Genomic DNA, 23,711 nt, shown 5'->3' with positions numbered 1-23,711 from the left:
ATCAAAACACCAAAAAAGCCCAATGTCTTCAAACACAGACTACCCATGCACAGCTGACACATACAGGCTCTCGTAGCGTTTCGCTGAAACACAAAGCCATGTGAATTAAGGCAAGATTCAGAATAAATAGATGGAGTTCAGAACCTCCTACAGATTCTTTTTCTCAGATTGCGTTGAACATATTTAAACAGGGGAGTTCATATACATCTCCTTCATGCAACGCTTATGATGGAAACGGTGATAAGTAATGTGTACATCAGTGACAGCCCTGGCTGCCAAGTGCTCCATGAAAAAGTATACATGGTGGGAAAGCAGGCTTAATCTGTCATCTTCTGTGTCAAGACAGGCTTTCTGTATTTATTCTGCTTTTAGATAGTGGCAGTGTGATTTGGACAACTGACCACTGCAATTTATTATTCAATTCAATTCAAATATTTTATTCATCCCCAGGGTGGGCATGGGAACATAGTAATTTCACGTTTGACCAGAGACAAAGTCTGAGCCTTCGCCTCAAGAGGTTAAAGACCTGAGAGAACGAGTAACTCCATCAGGCTGCCCTTCATAGAAAAACAGTCAAATTCAATGACGTTCTTTGACATTGTTTTTTTTTCTTCTGAGTTTCAGATATATACACCTTTAAAACTACAGATTTGTGCATATAGTGTATATATGCAATATACTGTATGCAAAAACTTTCACAGATGAAAAGGGTAAGTTACAAAACAGTTATGTAATTTTACTCTATGAAGAGTATAGAATTTCAAGATTTATACAATGAACTCAATTAAAAATCCACAAAAATTATATTCAAGAGTCTGTCATCAGGTACATCAGAAAATCCACTTTTAAAAAAAAAATCCATAAACAACATTTTTTTCTTCGAATGTCCTATAAACAAAATGGATATTAACAAGGACTATAAATATCCCATGTCTGTTTTTTGTCTGTATTTGTGCTTTGATCCATTCCTAAGCAGAGTTGCTTAATGACCTCACAAGAAATGGCCTGCTCACTGTTGAATATCTATCCTCTAATTTGGCTGACTTTACAATTTACATCAAAATTAATTAACTTGAATAAATTATTAGGAACACTTATCTGACCTGAAATTTGACAAAGGAAGCTGTGTAAATATCCATGTATCAAACCAGAGTAAGGTAACTTTGCCAATATACATACACACCTGTGAAAAAAACTGAATGCTTGTTTAATAAAATAATGTTGTTTTCCATTATACTTTTGTTACCGTAGTGCAGGAAATGAAAAGACCTTTGTTCTGTTGTCTCTCACTGTACAGGAAAGGTCTGTCTACTAAAGAAATGTACGCAATGAACACTTTAGAGTTTCATAATAAGAAAAATAATGCATCTTTTCTAATCAGACCTTGATTTTAACTAGCACTATATTATACAACAAAGATAAATACTTATCCTATAGACAAAAAAACTAAACCTATTTAGGTTTCACACCCTAAAGAGTGTTTTAATCCTGAAATGCTGTATTTCAATAGGTCACTGATGAAGTGAGTTTAAGCAGTGAATGCATTGTGTGCAATTATTTACTGCACTTTGCTTCCCTCTAGCAAATTAAAATGGGCATTTTATCTTATATTAGGCTGGGCAAACGATTTTTAAATTTTTTTAAAAAGAAATAAAAAATGAGATATAATGATGTGTTCCTGCTTAACTTAGACATTGCACGACTTTAAAACCTATAAAAATGGGTTACGAGAGTTAAAAACCACTTTTTATGCGCGAAAAATGGGTGATTTTTCTTCCTCGTGATCAGCTCAGAATCTCTGTGTACGCTGTAAGGTTTTTACTTCTTAATTAAACGTTTAAAATACACGAATTTCATAAAGACAACACACGTTTCGAAGAGAAAAAATCCCATTCTTTTCTCTTCCTGTTGTGTGAAACTCATCAGCAGGTCTTTTTTTCCCCAATCAGAGGCTCTGAAAATAGCGTACCGCCCACTGCGCTCCGTCAGAGAGGGGCGCGGCACCGAGAGAGGGAGGAGGCGCGGAGCGCAGCAGCACAGAACGAACGTTCTACTGCCTGGAGCGCTTATGGCAGCGATCGCGTCTGCATTTATAACTTAGTTTTTAAAATTAATCAAGCAATATGAAGCATCTCTTTTTACTTTTAAGTCACTTAATTATCATTAAGCACAGCTTTCTCACCACCTAGACTACTTTTTGATACCATCCTTAGACAAAGCAGAAACTTCTTGTTCTGTCTAATGACATTACAAGTGGAAAGATTACAGAATTTAATCGTCTTTAAATTTGTTACGTTATACATTTTAGAAACGTTTCATCCATACAAACACCACAAAACTATTCTCGATTGTATTTCTGAATGGTATGTTATCACTTAGTTCACTGTTTTAATTACACCTAATTAAGAAAGTTAGGTGTTAGCATAAACTATTAGCAATCAATATTAAATTTAGCACTGTAATAAGTTGTTGCACTTTCCCCCGCATCTTGTAAAAATATATTTTCATTGTTCAAATATACATTAAATCTGACTAATTAAATATAATTCAAAATATTTTGCTAACAATGTAATTGCCCTCCGAAAATCCTCTTTTTCTTGTTCGTTTTAGAGACCTTGATCGAAACTGATTTTAGATGTCAGAAAGGACTTCTTTTCTCTGTATTTCCTACATTGCTTTGTCGAGATTTTAACTTTATATCTAGGCTCAGATTTCAACTATAAATCGTACAGTAATTAATAGCAGTAAATACTGATGTTTTGCGCCCTCTTACCACAAAAATATATATGTTTTGTAGCTGGGATGAACTTTATTTCATACGCGTAGCTACTGCGATTCGGACACGGACGGTTAAACATGGCGGCAAATCAGACACCCAGAGAGGGGGGGGGGGCGTTTTCTCGCCTCCATAACTAAAATGCCAAATAGGAGTGGCTTAAGCGACATACACAGTCGTGTAACTGACAGTTTGAGGTAGCCTATCGTGTAAATTTCGCTTTGTTGCTGATAGGTTAAGCTTTCGAAACTCTGCCCCAAAGTCATGTGACTGATTTTTCGCCCTGTTTCGTTGGTTAAACGCAATGATCACAAGCACCACCATGGTAACTGGGATGTGTAGTTTTTAATTCCGTTTGAATTATAACTGTACGTACTGTCTTCGTATTTGGCCAGGGCTTTAAAGAGAGGGCGCGCCAAAAATTTTCGGTGCCGTCGTCTCCGCTTTAAAGGTACCCCCGTCGCGGAAGAATTCGATCTCGGGACGTTTGCCCAGCGTACTTATATGGAGATAAAAAAATCCTACAGAGATTTTATACTCTTGAGGTATAAACTAAACTACTTACAATAACAACAGTTCAGTGGAAAAAAAATATTCAAGAAGGTAGGTAAAGCCATTAGTGCATGTAAATCTGATATGACAATGACAGCCGCACAAAATCTTATTTTCAGTGTCAGTGTCCACCGCAGGGCATGAAGTAGCTATTTTAAGTGTATATTACTATGCCTTCCCTTATTTATGATTCTTCATACATTTCTGTTTCATTTTCTGTTTAATTGTATTACTCTGCAACAAAACTATACACTTATTTGGAAAATGAAGAAATGTATTTAAGGTGTAAGATTTAAATGTACCACAAGGGGGACAAATTATTTTTAGTTTACATCAAACATTTAGACCATGTACTGGAGAAAATATAACAATGTTATTTCCTAATATCTACAGTCAACTTTCTTTTTTTCTACTCTCCAAATTCAAGTATGAAATGAACTGTGACTCGGGAGCAGAGCTTCGGGGAGATAGACAAAAGAATAGACTTGCTCTGATGATCCACTTCCATTAATTACAAAAAAATAAGAGACTTTAGGGAATTTCCCTTGTTGTTGTTTTTTTGCAGTGTCCCATGAACCAAGACTATCAGCTAGATAACATCTCCAAATTACTCTAATTAATTTCGTATTACTGATTCTCTAAAGAGGACTACCATCCATTACAAATCCCTCTAAATGCGGGAAAGTAGGCAAAGAAGCCATGCACTGTGAGAACACACTGGTAGAAAAAATTGCTTTCTGAACTAGAGGTTCAACAGACGTAGAGACCTGATCACACCAGGCCTCAGAACCTTGCATCCACTCTTTTTATGGTCAGATAAAGCTATGGATTTGCCAAATCTTTTTAAATGCAACATATACCTGATATTTAAGATTCACTGCATTAAAAGCTCTTCCTTCCTTAGAACGTAATTATAGTTCTACTGGACTGGAAATGTGCATGCATTAGCTCTTTTTGAATCACTGAAGCCCCTGTGGTATATTGTTAGTAAAATGTAGAAGCAGATGGTGGAAAATATGGGAGAGATCTAAGATGGCTTCTGTTGTGTTTTTGTAATTTAGAATAATATACTGTACAATGTTTACACTGTACTCCAAGTGATGTATTTACAAGCCCCACTTTATCAAAGGAAATTTTCTGCTTTGTATACAAACCATTTGTGATAGCCTAGTATATCTGAAAAGTGGAAAATTATCAACAGTATAAAAGAAAAGATGCAATCTCTGCAAAACATGGACAAACTTTCCAAGACTGAAATCACATTGGGCTGTGCTGAAACGTTCATACACTCAACAATCAATAATCAATCACCAATCAATAATCAGCAACTGAAAAGCAGTTCTAAGACCTTCACATTTCATGGGTATTCATGCAGTGACAGATGTTATCTGCCAAATGATTTTTGTCTACTTACAAATATTAACGACTGGATTTTAAAACACAATATCAGTGCCCTGATAACCAGCATTTATACAGCTTAAGAGACAAGGGATGAAAAGGAAAAGGCATATTCCCAATTATTAGAAATGCACAACTTAAAGAACAGATGTATATTATTATACACTTTCATCTTATTGCATAAACAAGACCTAAAATACTTGTAATATGCTTTACCCATACAGTGAATTTAACCAAATACTAAATAAAACACAGTATTAAAAGTGAACACACTAAATAGATAAATTAACAAATTAATCATCCAAATGGCAAGAAAAACTAATTAAAAATCCCCAAAAAACACAATTAAAAACCCCATTAAATTGTACTGTTGCAAGAACTATACTAAGTTTGGAGCTAATTGGCCAAATAGTTTCTGCACAAGAGAAGCATGTGCCAAAACATGATAAGAGAACACAACTGCAGTCTTGCAGCAATCCCGCCTTGATAAGGGAACCCTATTTTACATTGCCACTACAGTACTGTTTTTGGAGCTCATTGACCAAACCGTTCCGGAAGAAGAGCAGTTTGTAATAAGTCTGACATGTTCAAAAGATTTTAAAAGGGGTTTTCACTGTTTAGAACCTACTTGTGTCACAATTTCTATAGCCTATATTTTCCAGTTGAACCTTCCTCATATGAAGATGCTTGGCAGCCGAAATCTTTAAAATGAGCAGTAGGAAGAAAAAAATCAGAAGGATTTTTATTATTGGTGACAAATTAGCCTTGTTTGCAGAGGATTGTTTAAATTCTCTAAAATGTGTGGGAGAAGACATGTTATATGCTAAAATCCAAATTGGTACTATATTTCATAGATTAATTTTAAATGTATTTTGTAGCACTGTATTTTTTGCATGAATGACTGCTTTCCTCTTACAAATGGATATAATTTTTGTTTCTCCAATTGGATTTTAAATGGATGCTATTTTTCATCAGAGTGAGAGCACTGGTAAAAACGAGAAGATAAAAGTAGCCTGTTGCACCCTCACGTACAGAGACGTACGTGTATATATCTCATGTACACAAACCCAGATACAGTATGCTTTTAAGCAAACCTGCCAGATTACAATAAAACTGTCAACCAACTATGACCAGCGAACAAACAAAGAAATTCCAGTAGCTTACCAAATAATTCATACTTATTGATTTGACTTCTTACTTTCAAAGCTCTCACTTTGTAGTATTTCAACTGATGCAAAATTTAATGGAAAGCATATTGATTTCACTACATTTCAGTATCAGGGTTCAGACAGCAATGCATGTACAGTACTGTAGTACTAACGTTTTAATGAATGCAACTTTTTATCAACACAGAAGAACTTTTAGTCAGATCCCCGGTTTTCAAAATAGAGTCTGGTATTAGAGATAAGTCTGGCAGCTCTGGTAGTTCAGGCTGGTAGTTATTTTTTGTCCGGATTTTGTCTAGTTTGTACATTTGATTCATTAATGAATGTCGCAATGTTAATGTAAATGTATTGTTTAATTCATTGTTTTGCTTTATATACATCGTATGCAAAGTAAGTGTTACAGAAGGCACGCTTTGTAGTAGTAAATGTTTCAGAAATTCTGTGTACATTTGGTTAAGAATCTAAGAATGTACCGTGGTAAAATATTAGGCACTAAGCAACACTTGCAGTAACACTCAAGAAAACAATATTTATCATTTCATTATGCTGAACATTATTTTCGCGGGCAAAGTAAGTATAATTAATAGATAAATGTTATTTGCCATATTTATTATTGAAGGCATACCTCCATCTGATCTTTTACATTAGTATTAATGCAGAAGCAGGCAAACGTGGACTAAAACAATTACTCAATATACGCGATTCCAAGATTTGCTCCTTTTCATAGAAGTGGTACTGTACAATGCATTATCACTATCCAGAATATAATTGTCTAAATCTGACATTGTCATTCGGAGACTGTGAACTCTCACATTTTACTTGTTACTTATACTGTGATAGCTGAAGATCTCCCTAAGCAATATATGACTGTGATTCCACTGTTTGGAAGAAAAGCAATCATTGGTATTGCAGAGAAGATAAACTACAGTGACATTCTGATACTGTATTTGCCACATAACCTCAGGAATCTGAAGAAGCCAGCCTCTGTATTACTAACGTGATGTGGTGTCTCATTCGTGTACTTTTCATCAATTAAAGCACTTCAAACATTAAGAGGAAATTGTTACAAACATCTCTTTTGACACAAACCTTAAGACATATATAAATAAGATGTAAATAAATTATTTCAAATAATGTGTTACATACATTTCAGACAAAAGCAGTGTTGTTCTTAAGAGCTAAATTATGCATTGTATGTACTGTATTTTTTCATAAACAATCAAAGAATGACATTTTCCAGAAACATCCTATAACTAATTATTTTTTTAAATTATGTAGCAGACCCCCTTATTCACAGTGACAACACCATTTATCTTACTTTCCACACTGCATTTAATTTCCTTTTAAACACAAATACACACACACACATAGGTATAAACTACCAAATATGAAAAGCTTTGTGAGATTCTATATAAAGAAAAAAAGATTAGTATATAATTTTATGTAGTTGATATGACTTACCTGGGGTAACTGAGGAGACTGTCTCCCAATTAAAGTCCACTTTCCATCTCGCACTCTATAACCACTAACTACTTTCCCTGAAAAAGCAAATACAGCACAATTTCACAAACTAATGCATAACACGATGATTCAGTGGGTTACGTTCATTATTAAATAAATGAAAATAACATTTTAAGATATAAAACTATCATACACAAATTAAAAATGCTTTATTTACTGGAGATGGAACAGAATTGAACAAATCTTGATTCATATGTTTTTAACGTCAAAGGCAAAATTAATAATAGATTATTATGCAGTAAGTTAGTATAAAATCTTACCCAGGCGATGTGTGTGAGTTCTGAAAGAAAATGGGTACATTGGATATGACCTGTAAGTGCAGGCAATGTCAGCATTCGTAACTGTGAACAAAATAATCATACAGTTGATTAGTAACAAGAGCACTGGTACCTAAGAACTCATATATTACTTGTGTTACCATGTAATATCCTAATATCAGTTGAGTATTTTACACAGTAAAAAGAAATATAAAATAACCATATCAACTGGCATTAAGCGAAAATTAAAACGTACCACAGCTACAGTATGTCGAACTTGTGATATTCAAGAGATCAGCATTAGGCAAATGTAAATTTAACAAGTTATACAGAACGCTTCTTATTAGCGAAACTACTCTAAAAATACAAAACATTATTAATTTTACATATTTTATAAATATTACAAACACATTAGTGCAAGTATATACAAAATTATTAATCTGTAAAATGTTAATGTATGTGATATTCTTGTACATATTGCATTCTTTTCATTTATCATTAAACAATGTCAGACAATAAGCATTTTTTCTAAAAAAAGGTGTATTCGTATTTTTTTTGTGAAAATTTTGTAATAAATAGAATTTCAGAGAATAAAAAGTTATTCTAAAATAGGTGCATAAGATGTTTTCCATTCAGAACATCTTTGTGAGGAACGAACATTTAAATTTCTACATCACTCCACAATTTATTAGCAAAGGTTTTCTAAACACTTTATAAACATACGCAATATAAAATATTGATAATAATTTGTTATAAATAATTTTGAATTATACTTAAAAACAATAAGAACACTTGGGTTTCTCAATGAAAATATTTGTTATAGAAAGTAACCCAAGGATCCGTCTAATGTTAACAACATTGACATAGTGCATTTTACTAGCAGCCCTACACAGACGTCAGAAAGAGAAAATGACAAACAGATTAAGGCAAATGGAAAATATTTTGACATTATCCCACAGATAACAGTTGGAGCTATGGGTGGTGAAAAACACCAGGGTTGGTATTTAAAAATAAATACGTCTATTAGCAAAGGATATACTTCTACTCTGCATATTTCTGTCAGATGTCACTTCAAAGGAATTCAAATGCTGTGCTGTTACAATGAGAAAAAGGAATTGATAATCAGTTCCACAGCTTCCCACTTACCCTTTTTCCCTGGTGGTATAACAGTATCCACAGACATAAGCAGATATATGCCAGCAATCAAAGGCTGTCTGCAGAGAGGGACAGAGATATTAATTCAAAAACATGGTTTAGGAATACTTTCTTCTGAAAATACCACCCTCTGTGCCAGGCTGTTTTCCACCAAGGTTAGCATTCAAAGAATGAGAGTAGTCCGAAATATACTGATGATTATACCACTGTGATATAACGTTGTTAACAATCATCCAGCACACTGAAAGTAATACAAATGCCCTGGTATCTTTTGTTTCAAAACAAAAATGAACAATCAAATATATTTCATTGACTCTTGTTCTACACGGACAAAGTTATTACGGCCACCAACTAAAAAAAACCTAACGATACCTTTTTTCAGAAAACGAAAGCTAAATGTCCATCTCCAAGCTTATTATCCTATCATAGTTCTCCATTTGGTACACTGCTATAGGAGATACTGTACGTTTAGATATTTTATAAGTGTATACCATGGCAGTGCAATAGCAGGATGTAAGATATAAGATCTTGCCTCAACTAAATCCACCATAAACCTGTGGGGAATGAACTGCCTGCCACCACCTGATCAGCTGGAGAAGCATGTCTGGCTTCGCAACTATAAGAGCACAGGATGTGAAGGCTTCCACACTAGAGTCCAACCCTTCTAAAATGTGCCACATCTATAGACAAGGGAAACTTTTGAATAAAAACAGAACAAGTGAGACTGAACAGAACTTTAAACTGTTAGCTGGGAAAAGGGAAAACCTCCATCAGGGGGAGACATGAACCAAGTGGAAAATGGTCATAATGATTAGAAAACTGCAAACATTTTTGAAGGCTTCCAAGCAAGTCCCTACCCACTTATATTAACAGTGTGACTAAACTAAGGGTAAACTATAATAATAATATATCAAGTTTGATTAGCATACAGAAGGGGTTATTGAAAGTAGTTGTATACAAACAAAAGGTTGTAGGTGTCAATTGTGATGAGTTTAGTTTCTTCTTGGAGATTACCAAGATGAAGAGCTTTTCATCCTGTCAATACCAGATGCCAGGCTATAGACCATCTTAAATGAGCTTGGTCTAGATACAGAAAGTTTCAGATCTTCCAGGATAATCATGGTTCTGCCCTTGCTGGTGTCTCAGCATTCTTTTAAACCACAGCAGAGAACAAAAGCACTGGAGGACAATCCATACAGCTTCATGATTAATGATGAGGTGAAAAACAGATCTTGATTTATTTTTCATGGAAGCTTCACTGGGTTTCCTGGGAGGATGTTAACGACTGCTGCAATACCATTTCGGTTTGAATCTGTTGGTGTTTAACTCTCCAATAGTTGGTGGACTGGCAATCCTCCAAATCCTCCACAGGTCACTGTGTGATGGCCTGTACAGTCTCCACTTGTACAATGGACTCCCAGTTAAATAGGATAGCGCTATCTTTGAGAGATCAGGAACTTCAGATCAGAGGGGGTTTTGTCCCAAGATGTCAACTGGCAGTCTTAATAGTCTGGAAGAAGTTATGCATGTCATGCTGGTCAGTGTAGCCATATATCTGATTTACTCTCTCAACTAGTTGTTCCTCATGCTGTTGATGTGTCCCTGCATCTCAGCCATTAGCTGGTGATATATTTTCATCTTTTGTTCGGTTCATGGATGGCTTATCCAGGCGATAGTGGCTTCTCATTGCCACTCTATGACATTACAGATTTGGGCATCACTGACGTTGAACCAGCCCTGGCTTCACCCAATAGTCTGGATACAGGTGTCCACAACGTGTTTTGCTAAAGGGGTGTCTAGGCAAAAGTATCATCACAACAGTAGGTACTTCCTCTAATGCACTGTGCAACTTGACCTGGAAATACTCTAATTGTCTAGGGTCACCAGCTTGACCCACTCCAGCTGAAAATCCTTCATGGCATCCATATTAAATAAGGATGCTCTGAAGAATATGGATCACTTCCTGTATTTTGGTATCATCTCTCCTAACATGGTACTATCAATGACGTCCAGCACCAGGTCAATTGCGCTAGACCTGCTATCCTCAAACTAAAATAATATGATGTTTTACTCTTAAGGGACTACCGCAAGAATATGATCCAATGTGGGAATATAAAGTATTACTGGAACCTATTGAAGTACAGTTCTGAAGCAGGTCTGGGTATAATGAAAGTTGCTAAATATAGCTGCTAGTCAAATGGTGAAGTGTTTTCAAAGACAATGGTGCAGTAGTTTGAATTTTGTTAACCAAATGGCTGTCAGGAAGTCATTGTGTTTTATGTAGAATCCTCATTTTGTCATGTTAACAGTACTCCCATAATATGACACTGTATTTTGTTTGTGATCCGTTGTGCATTGAGAGCGAATGAAACAAAGTAACAGTCAGCTTCAGTGGTTCAGTGGTAATAATACTAATAAACAGTATCTAGTCACACTGACTACTATCATTTCATTATACACAAAATCTAATTATGGTAGTGATTATACAATTTTTGTGTCAAATTCACATCAGTGCTCCCTTCTCAAATATGCTAACAAATGTGTTGAAGGAGAAGCTCTTACCCATTTTTGTCTGCACATACCCAGTTAATTATAACTGGTGTGTCTCTTTCATTTTTTATTCATGTTTCTTTTTCAAATTACAAGAAAAACAGGGAAAAGACTTGGTCCAAAAAAGTACAGCAAACAATCAACCTTGCTAATAAATTAAAAGCAGAAAATCAGATGGGACACATGTAATAGGACACGCAACTTGAAATACAGTTAATTTAATGTGCACATAAATTATTCTTTTAATACTTTGACATGTTATATTCCACTGCACTTTTATATTTTTATACAACATTTACAATACCTTGCAGTGAATGTCTGCCACACTATTGCTAAATGCTGCAAATTATAGGAAAGGAGATCTATTTTCCTCCTTCCTGCAGGTAACCTAGACAGAAGAGGATTTTAAACTGGAAACAGGAGGCCTTTTTATACAAGCTGGCTGCCCAGCATTATTATGGTAGAGAGGGGTTCCTAATCATGGTGGGGACCCACAACCTGCCGGTTTTCATTGCAGCTCAGCTCTTTACTTAAATTAATCCTTAACTGTACCAGCGAGTTGTCTGATGTTTTCAAAACTTTTTCTACTTTTTCAAAAGTCTATTTTCTACTGAAAAGTGTGGAAATGTTAAGTTGCTCAAGAACTACAGAAGTAGTAAAAGGCAACCTTCTACATAATCAGAAATGGAAAGCAATTAAAGAGTACAAAATAAAAACATTACGAGGTCTATTAAGGGGTTCAATTATTTAATTCAGTGCTCAGGTGAAACAAAAATTAAAAGGTGTTTTGGTTCCAAGGACCAGGATTGGGAACCCATGGTCAAAGGTTGTAACCTGGCTTCTTTCAAGAGTCAGCTGGATAAGCAAATATAAAATGTTTGATGGGAAGAATGGCTTCCACTCATAATCATTCTTATGTTTCCCAGCTACATTCAAATTTGTTTCCTCAGTGTTTTGGTGAGCTTTGTTATTTTGAGATTTTTTTTCACTTTTCTTTTTTATTCTACTTTGCACGATGCTTAAAGTATACATAACTGTAACATTTTTGTGTTCATTTTATCTCTTTGCCTAAATTTCAGATAAGACCTTATGATGAGTCACTTGATACTTACGGTTTAGACGTCATTCTTAATGTAACTCCAGAGCAGTCTCTGTGGTCATCTGAAAACAGGGATAAGAACAGGTAACCTCAAAGATTTCACACATAATCATGTTTTAATTACTGTACACTGTGTTGCGCTGCAGCTGGCTGGAGTGCACTGACAGGTGCAGATTGTCTGACAACTACTGTTTCAGGTTGATGCAGGTGGATGACTGTCTGGGAAGCCGGGCGCAGTGAGGCTGACTGGAATCCAGGAGAATAAAGGAGGACAGGGGAGCCTGCTGTGGTGCTGCTGACAGGACAGGGACGCATCTAAATCGAGCGTGTCTCAAATTGAGCGTGGAGTGTCTGGAAGCCGAACGAAACGTGTTTTGGACTTTTGGCGTCTTAGTCTGACAAAGACAGTTTCCTGAAACAGGCAGGGAATTGCACTTCTCCTGATAGCTCAATGTCAGAGCACCGAATCAGCAGCGTTTCCTGTTCAAATGCAGTGACTGATTGGGGGGACGATTGGATGACTGGATCTCTGATTGAAAGGGAGGGGGACTTGCATACAGGTGGCATGACCTGGTCCTCATGGGCTTGGTTGAAATGTGAGCACTCATGAGAATGCTGCAGTTACCCGTGGCAACTGTAGGCAGCGAGCTACTCCCAGCCCGGGAGCGACACCTTCATTCTTCAAATACTAATTATAAGACCAGGTTTTATTGTTCTGTGCATAGCCATTATAGATTACAATCACATGTGCCTTGTTTCCATCATTCGCTTATTTGTTTCTTCTCATTCAGTTAAGAATGGTAAAAGGATAAATCCTAAGTTACATGCAGACAATATCATCCTGTAGACTATTCCTGTAAAATTTTCCAACAACATAGAAAACAGTTTGCCTGCACATTTTGTAAGGTGAGAGAAAATCATTATAAAGTATGATGAATGCAAGATATTAGTGCACATATCAAGTCCTCTAAAACGGGGAGAGATTTGAAAATGACTGAAATTATTTATAGAGTTTGCTTATGTAATGCTGACATCCTCCCTCTCCCTCTAGGTACAAAAATTATATTAAATGTATTTTAAAGATGTTTATGGCTTTCTGCTGCACAATACTAATGACAGAAAGCTGTTAAATGAAGGAATTGATCTTTTTGTCCATCAATTGGCTGCATCTTATTTCAGAGGCCATATAATGGGCTAGCAAACTGTATGTGATGTTGTGGATGAGTCAGCCAGCAGTCCACTTCAAAATCCATAGCAGATGAACGCAGGCACAGGCAGAGCTTTGAAAAGTCTAAGATTAGTCTACAAAAAATGCTGAATTGATCATTTTGCCTGTAGAGGCTACCCCCACTTCCCTGGGGCATTGCTTTGACTTATTGGCAGGGCTATAAAAGGAGAATGTGTTACAAATGCCAGCAATATACTTGCTCTGCCGATAAACAAAAGGGTTTCATTACTCAGAGTTGTGAATGAATTAAAATCTGCCAAAAAAGTATTTGGCATCTAAAATAGATTTCTTCTACTGTAAATTCATTTCTGCTCCACTGATAGTGCTTTGTCATTACTGTCTCAGAGAAGAAAAAAACAGAATAGAAAGCATTTTGGAATTCTATACAAGTCCACATGAGAAATCTCACATTATCATTAGGTCCAAAAACAAGTTAAGACATTTTCAGGCCATCTCCTGAGAAATGTTAAGATTTGCTATTAATCAAAATGATAAAAATGAAGGGTTATCCATCTTTCCCATGACGGTATTCAAGATGCAACTTGTCAGGGGTTTTCACCGAGAAGTTCTGTTCTGTCACTTAACATGCTATTAGGCACACATACTTGTCATGCTCCTCTGATGTGGTGACAGCTCATCCAACCCCCATCAAGCATGTAACTTTTTGCAACCTTAAAACAGTATTTATTGCTCCAGCAAAATCCATGATTCCAGAAATCCTTGCAGGGGTCTGTTCTAAAACTCATTTTCAAAATTAGCTCCGACTGTTCTCTCTCCAAATTAAAAAAACAGAACTATACATAAATTATTTAAAATGTATTTTTACACACCTACAGTATTCCCCTCTGTAGCTGAAATAATCTCTTCATACTTGTATAAAACCTTAATCTTTACATTTTAAATTAGGTGCACATTCTGCCTTGGAACAAAAAAGCTCTGAAAACCCCCTTATGAAGTTCCACTTGATTTAACAGATCAGTAGCCATCTAGTATGCCACAAAAATGTGAGGTAACCTTTCAACCTTCTAACATCACAGAACACTGTACATTTTCTATGAAGTGCTCACTATTAAACTTGTGCAGTTGCACATCATGAACAGTCTTCACTTTATTTAGGAATCATGTATGGTATGGTACAATACCAGAGTGCGGCTAAAATGCTCAATAGACTGCACCAAGATTTTTGCACAAATCATGGTGTTTAAATCTATTTACAAGCAGCTACTAGAAAGAAAGCTACAACTTCAGTAGTTTTTTTTGGAAGGGACTTCAGGAGAACCACATTAAGGTTTAATAGTTGTGTTATAAAGGGATATTTGGAAAGATTTATCTGCACACATCTGCATGTGGGAGCAGTACAACACACTGCTGCAGCTGTCCCTCATTAGATGTTCTCTTTATGTCGTTAGTGATAGCAACAAAAACAAATGGACACGGATGCACAAAGAGAAAGTTCCCAGTAACATCAGTGGTGTCTCCCAGTTGCAAAAGTTGACACTTTAGATGAAGAAACAACTGGTTATACTCATCCCACAGGAGAGCCAACTGTGCTTCTACCATCAACCATCTATCCTAACTACCACCCACAGAACATTCTCTGATGATCCAGTTCACTTCATTATGGAAGAGGGACTGGCAGGGTAAGGGCAACAGTTAGCTCTCCCCAGTGGGTTAACTCCAAAAAGGTTAGGAGTTTCGGTCTTGGCCTTTAATTTGTATGGAACCCTCTTGTCAGCTAGGTTGGGCTTTAAGGTTTTCCCATTAGCAACTGAGAAGATTGGTAAAGTACAGTAGGGAGCAGATCTAACTGCTGCTGTGCCTGCTGCTACTAGTGGTTATTAGCGGTTAAGGTTACTACTGGTTAAAGGTTATACAGGTATATCTTGTTAAAGATTCTGTTTAAGGTTAAGAGAGAAACAGGGTTGGTTTTCTCTCCCCCTAAAGAGGATATGGTTATCCTGGAGGGGGTTTGGGTTGTCCGGCTGACTGAGACAGAGAGACTGCTCCCTTAACCCCGAATTCACACCAGAAGCGACACGTCAGTGCAGCGAAAGCGTAGCGTAAGCGACCATCTGTCCAATCCACACCAACTCCGACAGTTGTGTTCTGTGTTCAAACATGGGAAAGTCAATGGAACATTTGAGAGAGAGAAAAACAGCCGAAATTGGACTACCTGCAATTACAACACAGTGTAGTTGACTACAACCCAACGCGAGCGGGTGGACAATCAACAGATCTCTGCAGATCTAAACAACCACACCACAATACTTTACCCATGTCATCAGCTAGTTATTGTGGTGGTGACAACAAAGTGAAAAGTTGCCCTGTATCAATGGACTACTCTTGGCCAGCAGGATCATAATATTGTTGTAGATTACGCTTATATAGTTCATAGGGTATAGAAATTGTGAGTTTTGTGTGATTTGACTGGATCTCTATGGGGCTCGCCACACGCAAGTGGAAAAAAATAGATTTGGAGCATAAAAAAAACACTGGAGGACAGAGGGGACGGACGTGAGACACACATCTCGCAGAGCCGGTGTGGATTGGAACATTGGTTAAAATGGAAGCGTATCTGTTCCATGAGTCGGACCAGAGATGGACGACTAAAAAACAGTTGAGAAACACTTTTGGTGTGAATTAGCCTTAAGGAGGAATTCCATCGTGGAACCCCCCTAAGGAGGAAACTCAGCAGCAGCTGAGATGGAACCCTTGAGTTTATAGTCCACTGATCGGGCAAGGTATCCCTACATTGTGTAAGCCCTCACATTTAGAATGATGTCTGGAAGAACTCCTGATAATCAGTTGTCAAGGAAAAGAGGCCCTGATCTTAGCCTCGTGCTGGGGAAACATGTTTATCAATAATCCTGGAGAAGTTTATACAAAAGTGAAAACTCCAGTTTATGGATATAGAAACAACAGTTTCCAGATAGGGACTGATGTTTAAGGTTTATGGTTTTATTTGTGGCCTCTGGTTTATGGTTATAGCTTGTGGTTATGTTTATGGGTTAACAAAACTTCCTTTAATACCCTCTGAAGTTTGTGGTGTCACTGAAGGTTGGGTGTCCAGTCCTGAAGTTAGTGTAGCTCTGAGTTGTAGTAAGTAGATTTTGGGTTAGTCTCCTGGAGCAGTGAAGCAAACAAGACCATAGAAGAAAACCCAGCAGCAGGTCAGCTAAAATGCTAAAATTAAAATTTGCTTAGCTCAGAAACCATGAGTAATGGGTTATGAATAGCCGATGAAAGACTGCCATGGTGCTCATGCCAGTGACAAGCAGGGTGTCCGTTACATTTACCAACACTAGTGTAGTACAACTATTCATAAAAAAGATTCAGTGAAATTCCTGTAAATATTAAGTTGATACATACAAAAAATGAAACTGCAATTTATTCACAAGAAGTAAAAGCAACCTTATCCATTTTGAATGATGTCTGACACACAATGCTCAAAGTATTTGTCAAAGTTTAGTAATAAAACAAATTAGGAAGAGGAGAATTCATGTTTTGTATTGGGATTTTATTTTAAAATGTTAAGTGTATTTTAAAAGGTAAATTATTGTTATTAATATGGTTTCATATAGTACCGAAGTTCGATTTGTGTGAGTTATACAGTATGGCTCAGATACACTTGTTTTACAGTTAAATTATACATCATTATTATACTTCCTCAGCTACAGAATTCAACACAAAGACTCAATTTCAAGATCAAACATTCAGTGACATCAGAATAAATAATCAAGCATGAAAATTAAAATGATATTTTAAATGTTTTAAAATTCTGAGCTATTACCTCAGATTAGTGAAACAATGGTTAAATACGAAAACAATTCTAAAAAGTCAGACTAAGGTGCACTCCCAATTGATATAAAATTGGTTGCAGCTTCATACTTCTAATTACTTTAACCTGCAAGTAAACCTCTCCCTTCTCACTAAAGCAGAAGCACCAATAATGCTGTTTACAAATGTCTTAACATTCCTTTGTTTTAATATTTGTTTCACACTTACCTCTGAAGGCTCTAACATCTCCATAATGGATCTGCAGCACAAAATAAGTTATACCGCTGTCACCACCAACTTTAAATCCAACATCTACAAAAAATGGAAGAAAGTTTTCAGCACACTTCTAAAGGTTTTTGTGAGTATGCATTTCAAAGATGGCAACTGATACATTTTCATTACTTCCACTGCAATAAAAAATGCTGTGTAGGAATAAGAAAACAAACTAACTAATAAAAACACCAGAGAACTACATTAAACAATTTATCTACTGTTTATTGTGTGTATTAACGCTGTGATGGAGATGGTTAGATTGTTATGGCTCTATCAAGATGTAACAAGAGTAAAGACAACATTGTCTCACTATACATCTGAGGTTTTAACCACTATATGGTTCCTATTCCACTTTTATCTCTTCTGTACTGGAGAAACCTGTCTAATCCTCTATTAGCCATAATCCTCAGTCATCCATATGAAATGTTCATAGCATATTCCAGCTTTTGCTGGGAAATGAAAGCATTTATATACTTGGAAGAAAAGTGAAGCACTACCTCGAGGTAATTTTGTAGGTGGTGCGTTTTTTGCCCAGGCATATATAATATTAGCTGTATCTTCACATGTTCCCTGCACGCCACCACAGTCCCTAAGGGAAAGAACAAAGGGTTAAACTATTTCTTACATGCTTCATAATTACTAACAGAATTAATGATCTCTCTGACAATTGTTATGATCCGTCACATTCATGACCAAAGCCTTTCAAGCAAAGACTTAGAATCGACTTTGGAATTTTGAAATCTCCTGCTATGCCACAAATTATATTGGAAAGAATTTCTTTTTTTTTTCCAAAGGAGAAAAGGCAAAGATTTTTGCAGTTAAAATGTTCTGCTTGTCAGTGTTTCAAACACAGGGGCATCTCAATTAAATACAAAACGATTATAATGTTTTCAGAGACCCAAAAGCAAATCGTATCAACCATGAGGTAAAGAACAAAATCTGATCTGTTTTATTAATCTTGAATCAATTACCTGTTAGTTTGTAGAGTGTAGAGTGAGACACAGAAATGTAGATCTCAATAAGGGTCAATGTACACAGGAAATTCAGAGGATAAATTGCAGTTTTATAAGAAATTTGAATCTGACTTTCACATAATGCAAAATACACATTCATACATTTTTCTTGATACATTTAATTATGTTTTTACTTAATCTATATACAATTAAAAATGAATAAGATTATTTTATGGACTACACTGTGTGGGAAATATTAATACTGTATATAATATATATTACATGTAAACTTATATATTGCACATCTTATGCACTGTACTTACTCTACATTTCTAATAAAAACTAAATTAATGTGATCTGTAATTGATAAAAGTATTATTATTATTCTGTTTTGTTCTTTGGAAAAAGATAAACATGTCTATAGCATCACGGAGGTGCACTTTATGTCTCCAACTTCTTGTTGACACCAAATCCTTGAAACTATCTTAAGAAATTACCATTGAGGTTTCATTCTGTTTTTTATACTTGAATCCGCACCACCTCCTGTACACATTTGTCACACTTACATTGCAGTTAGGGCATTAACAGTGACTTAAAATATACTGTAGGGTTTTTTTTTTCTAAATTATAAAATAAATGGAATGAACCATTTTAATCAGCTTCAAGCAGACATCTGATTTCAGCAGGCATCTGTTTAAATTAATGTAACACAGGGATGTGAATACATTAGCCACTAGCTAATAAATATATAATTTTAATAATCTACAGATGCACTAGGCACTTTGATGTCACGGCAGAACACAGTCACTTATCTGTTGTGTTTTTTCATGCTTATCCTTTAAGTTCCTAATGCTGCTAAGTACATGTATAATTATCAAGTGAACCGCCATCATGGAACAAAAGCATTTATCAGGTTTGAATTAACTACTGCCTACAATTCTTACATGATTCACACTGACATATTGCGGCATTTGATCCACAAATCACATGGGCATCTGGTTACCTTATTGCTGTTGAGAAATGCTAATTTTCACATTTTATTTCAGATTTCTCTAAACCTTTCAACAGTTGTTGTCTATATGCTTACTAATCATTCACATCTCCCTGGAACGAATCTTAAGACTAAACTACATTAGACCAACTGCTCTTTCTCAAGCACAGCCAAATAAATGCCTGTCTCTGCCAAAAACAGGATGAAAATCTGCCAACAAAGCTACTACTGCAAGATACGACACTCCAATATATGCAGCTTTTTAAGTTTTCATGCTCCCTCTGGAAATGGAAAAACATTCACCTCAAAGACAATTATTGAATAAAGGTCAAGGAAACAATACTATTTGTATCTGGTATCAAGGCTTACTCAAAGTTCTCTTGCACCATCTTTAATTACGGCTTGGCTTTAATTTAGATGTTAAACGGCAGAAGAAAGAGAACTGAAAGAAATATGATTTTACAACTTTTGCAAAACTCTGAATTTGCAGAGTGACATTATATTTCATTTTCAGAAAGGTCATTTGCATCAATCACATAAGAGTGTTTCTATAAAAAGATTTTATTCTGTTATTATATTCACTCATATGGAAGTAAAAGAAGGGCTGCAAAAGAGAGAAGGCCATGCAGCCCTTGTGAGAGGGCAGGTGTTTCCCTCAGCAAGCTATGGCAGTTTGCACTGCAGGTATGCGGCTCAGAGACCATTAAGAGGGAGAATACAGGTACACTGATCTCTGCTATTATGTGAGTTTCCAAAACTCAAATTGGCTCATATACGATTGGTAAACAAGGGACAGAAGTCTGTATAATGCAAAACTCATTTCATCCCCAACATGTTTACGTTTTGCATGGTGGAGTAACACAAATGAACGTGGCGGTCCACAGAGGAATATGAACATGATACTCAGTTGTCTCACGTGCTTTGTTTTGAAAGTGCTAATTGGGAGGTGCTCCTCAATTCTCGTGCTATTTTCACTAAATTCTCTGCATTGCTGTAAATATGAGTGGACAAGGTGACAAGAATGTGTCTAAGAGGCGTTGCTGGTGATAAAATTTCAGGTGGTGAACTTAACTTTTTTTCAATGTAAAGTCCTAATTTGTACCGTGGTATTTCTTTATTATTGTAGCGCCCTTGTCTTGCGGAAGCACACCCGGATAATTAGTATGAACCGTGGTGCAGGCTGGGAAACACTGGCGGGGTACTGTCGGGAGATGTTCGTAAGGCCCGCAGTCTGACTGCTAGCTAACCTTAGCAATGTAAATTGTGTTTTTTTTAGGAAATTGTACTTGGTTGGTTGATGTTTACCTGTTTGCTTCCCAAGTATTGTACACAACCCACCCTAAAGTGGTGAATATTTTCTCTTTGTTGCACTTGTGTGTTTAAGTTTTGTTCTGATGAGTTTATAGTGTCTGTTTCCTGGTAACAGGTTGATGGAGTGCCTGTGCTATCTAAATGTCTTGCTGCCTGCCTGAACAGTTCCTTAAATGCTACACTTTAAATGTAATGTGTTTAAACTGCATAAACATTTTTATTAGGATAACTAATAAACTTGGTAAAGCTTTGGTTAGGCATTTGGTTAGGTTTTGAGTGGTCTGCCTCTAACCGTATTTTTTCCCATGAGCCCTATTATTTTTATTGCATGATTTTGCATAACACCTGGTTTTACAGGAATGCATCTGTCACGTTAAAGCAGAGGTGGTGAGAGAAAGATCTGCTGTGGCTGTTTTTGATCATGTCTCCCTATTAACACAGTAGGGAATGAACACGGAGCTCATCAGCTTGTTGTCGAACTAGTTTCAGAGTTATGATTAGACCAGGGGAACAAGTTAGATTCCCGGAGGGGAAAAGTGAATTTGCTCTCACATATGTTAATGTGGGTAAAGCACTGTTTGCTTTTCCTTGTGCTTAAAGGTCAGACAGGAGAAGCACTTGCCAGTTCTCCCATCACTTAAGGTTTACATAAAGGGGGACAGTGGAATTTAAGGTTATGAACCATGTTAGGGTGGGAAGGTTTTTACTAAAAGGTTGGCAAAGACTCAACTGAGGTTTACCCGTTCCCCACTTTTACAACAAATATGGAGCAGGAAGCCAATGACACAGGGTTTATGGGCGTACTGTAGGTCTTCCAGTGCCACACTATCAGGTTAAGGGGGACCTGCCAAGAGGCTCTAATCCAAATCTTAGCTGCTAAAATATCATCTTCTTTGGGAAGGAAGAGGCAAAGGTTTATTCCATGCTGAAAAAAAAAGAGACACAATGGTTTGGCTCCAGACCCTTCTTCAGGTGTGAGGGAGAGAGGGAAACCAGCATGCAAGAACAAAAGATGGGGTATTCGAGAGGAGGAGGAGAGCAGGAGAGAAGGAGTATCGACACTCAGGGAGAACTGAAAAAGGCTGAAACCGGCAAGTAATTAGAGAGAATTAGAAGGACACGAGTCTGTCGTTAAGTGAAGGGGGAAGGCGTGATCCTAGTTTCAGGATAATTTCGGTTTCTGATGTCTTTCTGAAACCCCTCTGTTTTTGCTGTGGGCAGTCAAGGGAGGTGTGAACAAGAAGATTACACAGATTTGGTGGTCAGCAATATGAGATAATGGGGCAGTCAGAAAAGAGGGTACCAGTAGAGGGATCCTGTAAAACGGGGAAGTAGTCATTAATGGTCTTGGGAATAAAAAAGGGTGTTAGGGTGGTAAGGAAGCACCAATGGAATGTGATCGTGAGTCTGGGAGTTCCTAATTGGGTTGATGATCATCAAGCTACCTACTCGAACATCTTGTTTGGTAGTTTAGTAGCCAGGTGAATTTAAAATTGCATCCAGATGCTTGTTAAAGGAGCACAGCACTTGGGCTTCAATTACCTGTCCAAGAAAACTGTTTCAGACAGTTCTGCTTATGTGCAAGGAATTACCCATTTGATAACCAAACTGATACATCTGTGATGCTCTGATGCCTGCTGCTATAAGCAGCAGGTTGAATTTCTGATCAGTTTACAGTCCTAAAAAGCAAAATGCATGTTTTTTTTTACTTTTATTTCCCACTGTATATCAAAAGAGTCTAATCAAAAACAGGGTGCAAAAGACCCTACAGACACTTGTCCTAGAAATTTTAAATATAAGAGTGTTTCTATTAAAGTAAACACATCAATTGGCTTTGATGGAAATGAAGCTGTGAAGGAATCCATACTGTAATGGCTGTGACATCAGAGAAGCCTTTGAAGCAGGAATAAGTAAACTAGAAGTTTAAAAGGTCAGATGCATAAAGTATTAAGCATCTACAATACATAATGCATGGTCAAACATATTTCAGTACACATTGTATAACGTCACGGCAAATAACGAGCGCAAGGCAGGGTACACCCTGTATATAGTGATTTATCGCAGCACTGTATATAGTGATTTATGAAATTATCTCCCTTTTATATATGCAAATGGTCCACATTCTGAACTCAAAATAATGAAATCATTCACATAATGTTCATCTAAAGTTCAACAAATCAGAAAAAGTAACAGCTTAATAATATTATGACTAAAAAAAGGCTATGTGATACTGCTGCCAAAAGCATACAAATATTAATCAACTCTGATGGATGGCATTATTTGACAGAATTATGCCATGTGACTTTTTAGATAGAAAACAATACTCATACCTTTAATATCTACTGCATTTCACAATGCTCAAGTCACACTGGGGGAGGAATGATCTGTCTTTCTCAAAGAGAAGAGATATGATGCCTACCTCATTCAATAATCTCTGAAATTCTTGAAATAAGCATGTATTGATTTTCACCCTCAGTATACATTACTGACATCTTTATGAAATCGGAAACTGAATTTGAAAGACAGTCTTAGGCTATGCACCCCCAATGATGGGAAACAACCTTGCAGCATACGGTTTATTTGTATAGTAATCTCTTTTTTGTCTTCATCACAAGGCCTGGATAAGGAACAAAAAAAATAAAGTAATCTCCCTGGGGTCAGTTCCTGCTCTTTAAAGACGTTGTTGAGGTTGCTATGGTAATGT

At 36.5% G+C, this 23,711-nt stretch overlaps 1 protein-coding gene across 8 annotated transcripts in view; it reads right to left on the bottom strand.

The window, feature by feature from the left end:
* pam (peptidylglycine alpha-amidating monooxygenase) overlaps positions 1-23,711 on the bottom strand; it is a 122,974-nt gene that overhangs the window by 37,695 nt on the left and 61,568 nt on the right. For all 8 annotated transcript variants that reach the window (XM_088629995.1, XM_088629990.1, XM_088629991.1 and 5 more), the window contains 6 exons: positions 18,250-18,341; positions 17,708-17,791; positions 12,488-12,536; positions 8,817-8,884; positions 7,674-7,754; positions 7,354-7,430 (listed from right to left, as the gene is read on the bottom strand). In XM_088629995.1, the coding sequence (XP_088486121.1) occupies positions 7,354-7,430; positions 7,674-7,754; positions 8,817-8,884; positions 12,488-12,536; positions 17,708-17,791; positions 18,250-18,341 (451 nt within the window). The remainder of the gene's footprint in view (positions 1-7,353; positions 7,431-7,673; positions 7,755-8,816; positions 8,885-12,487; positions 12,537-17,707; positions 17,792-18,249; positions 18,342-23,711) is intronic.

The sequence above is a fragment of the Lepisosteus platostomus genome, chromosome 4 (assembly GCF_059453375.1).
Source record: "Lepisosteus platostomus isolate fLepPlt1 chromosome 4, fLepPlt1.hap1, whole genome shotgun sequence".
Lineage (NCBI taxonomy): Eukaryota > Metazoa > Chordata > Actinopteri > Semionotiformes > Lepisosteidae > Lepisosteus > Lepisosteus platostomus.
This window is presented reverse-complemented; position numbering and strand designations above follow the sequence as displayed.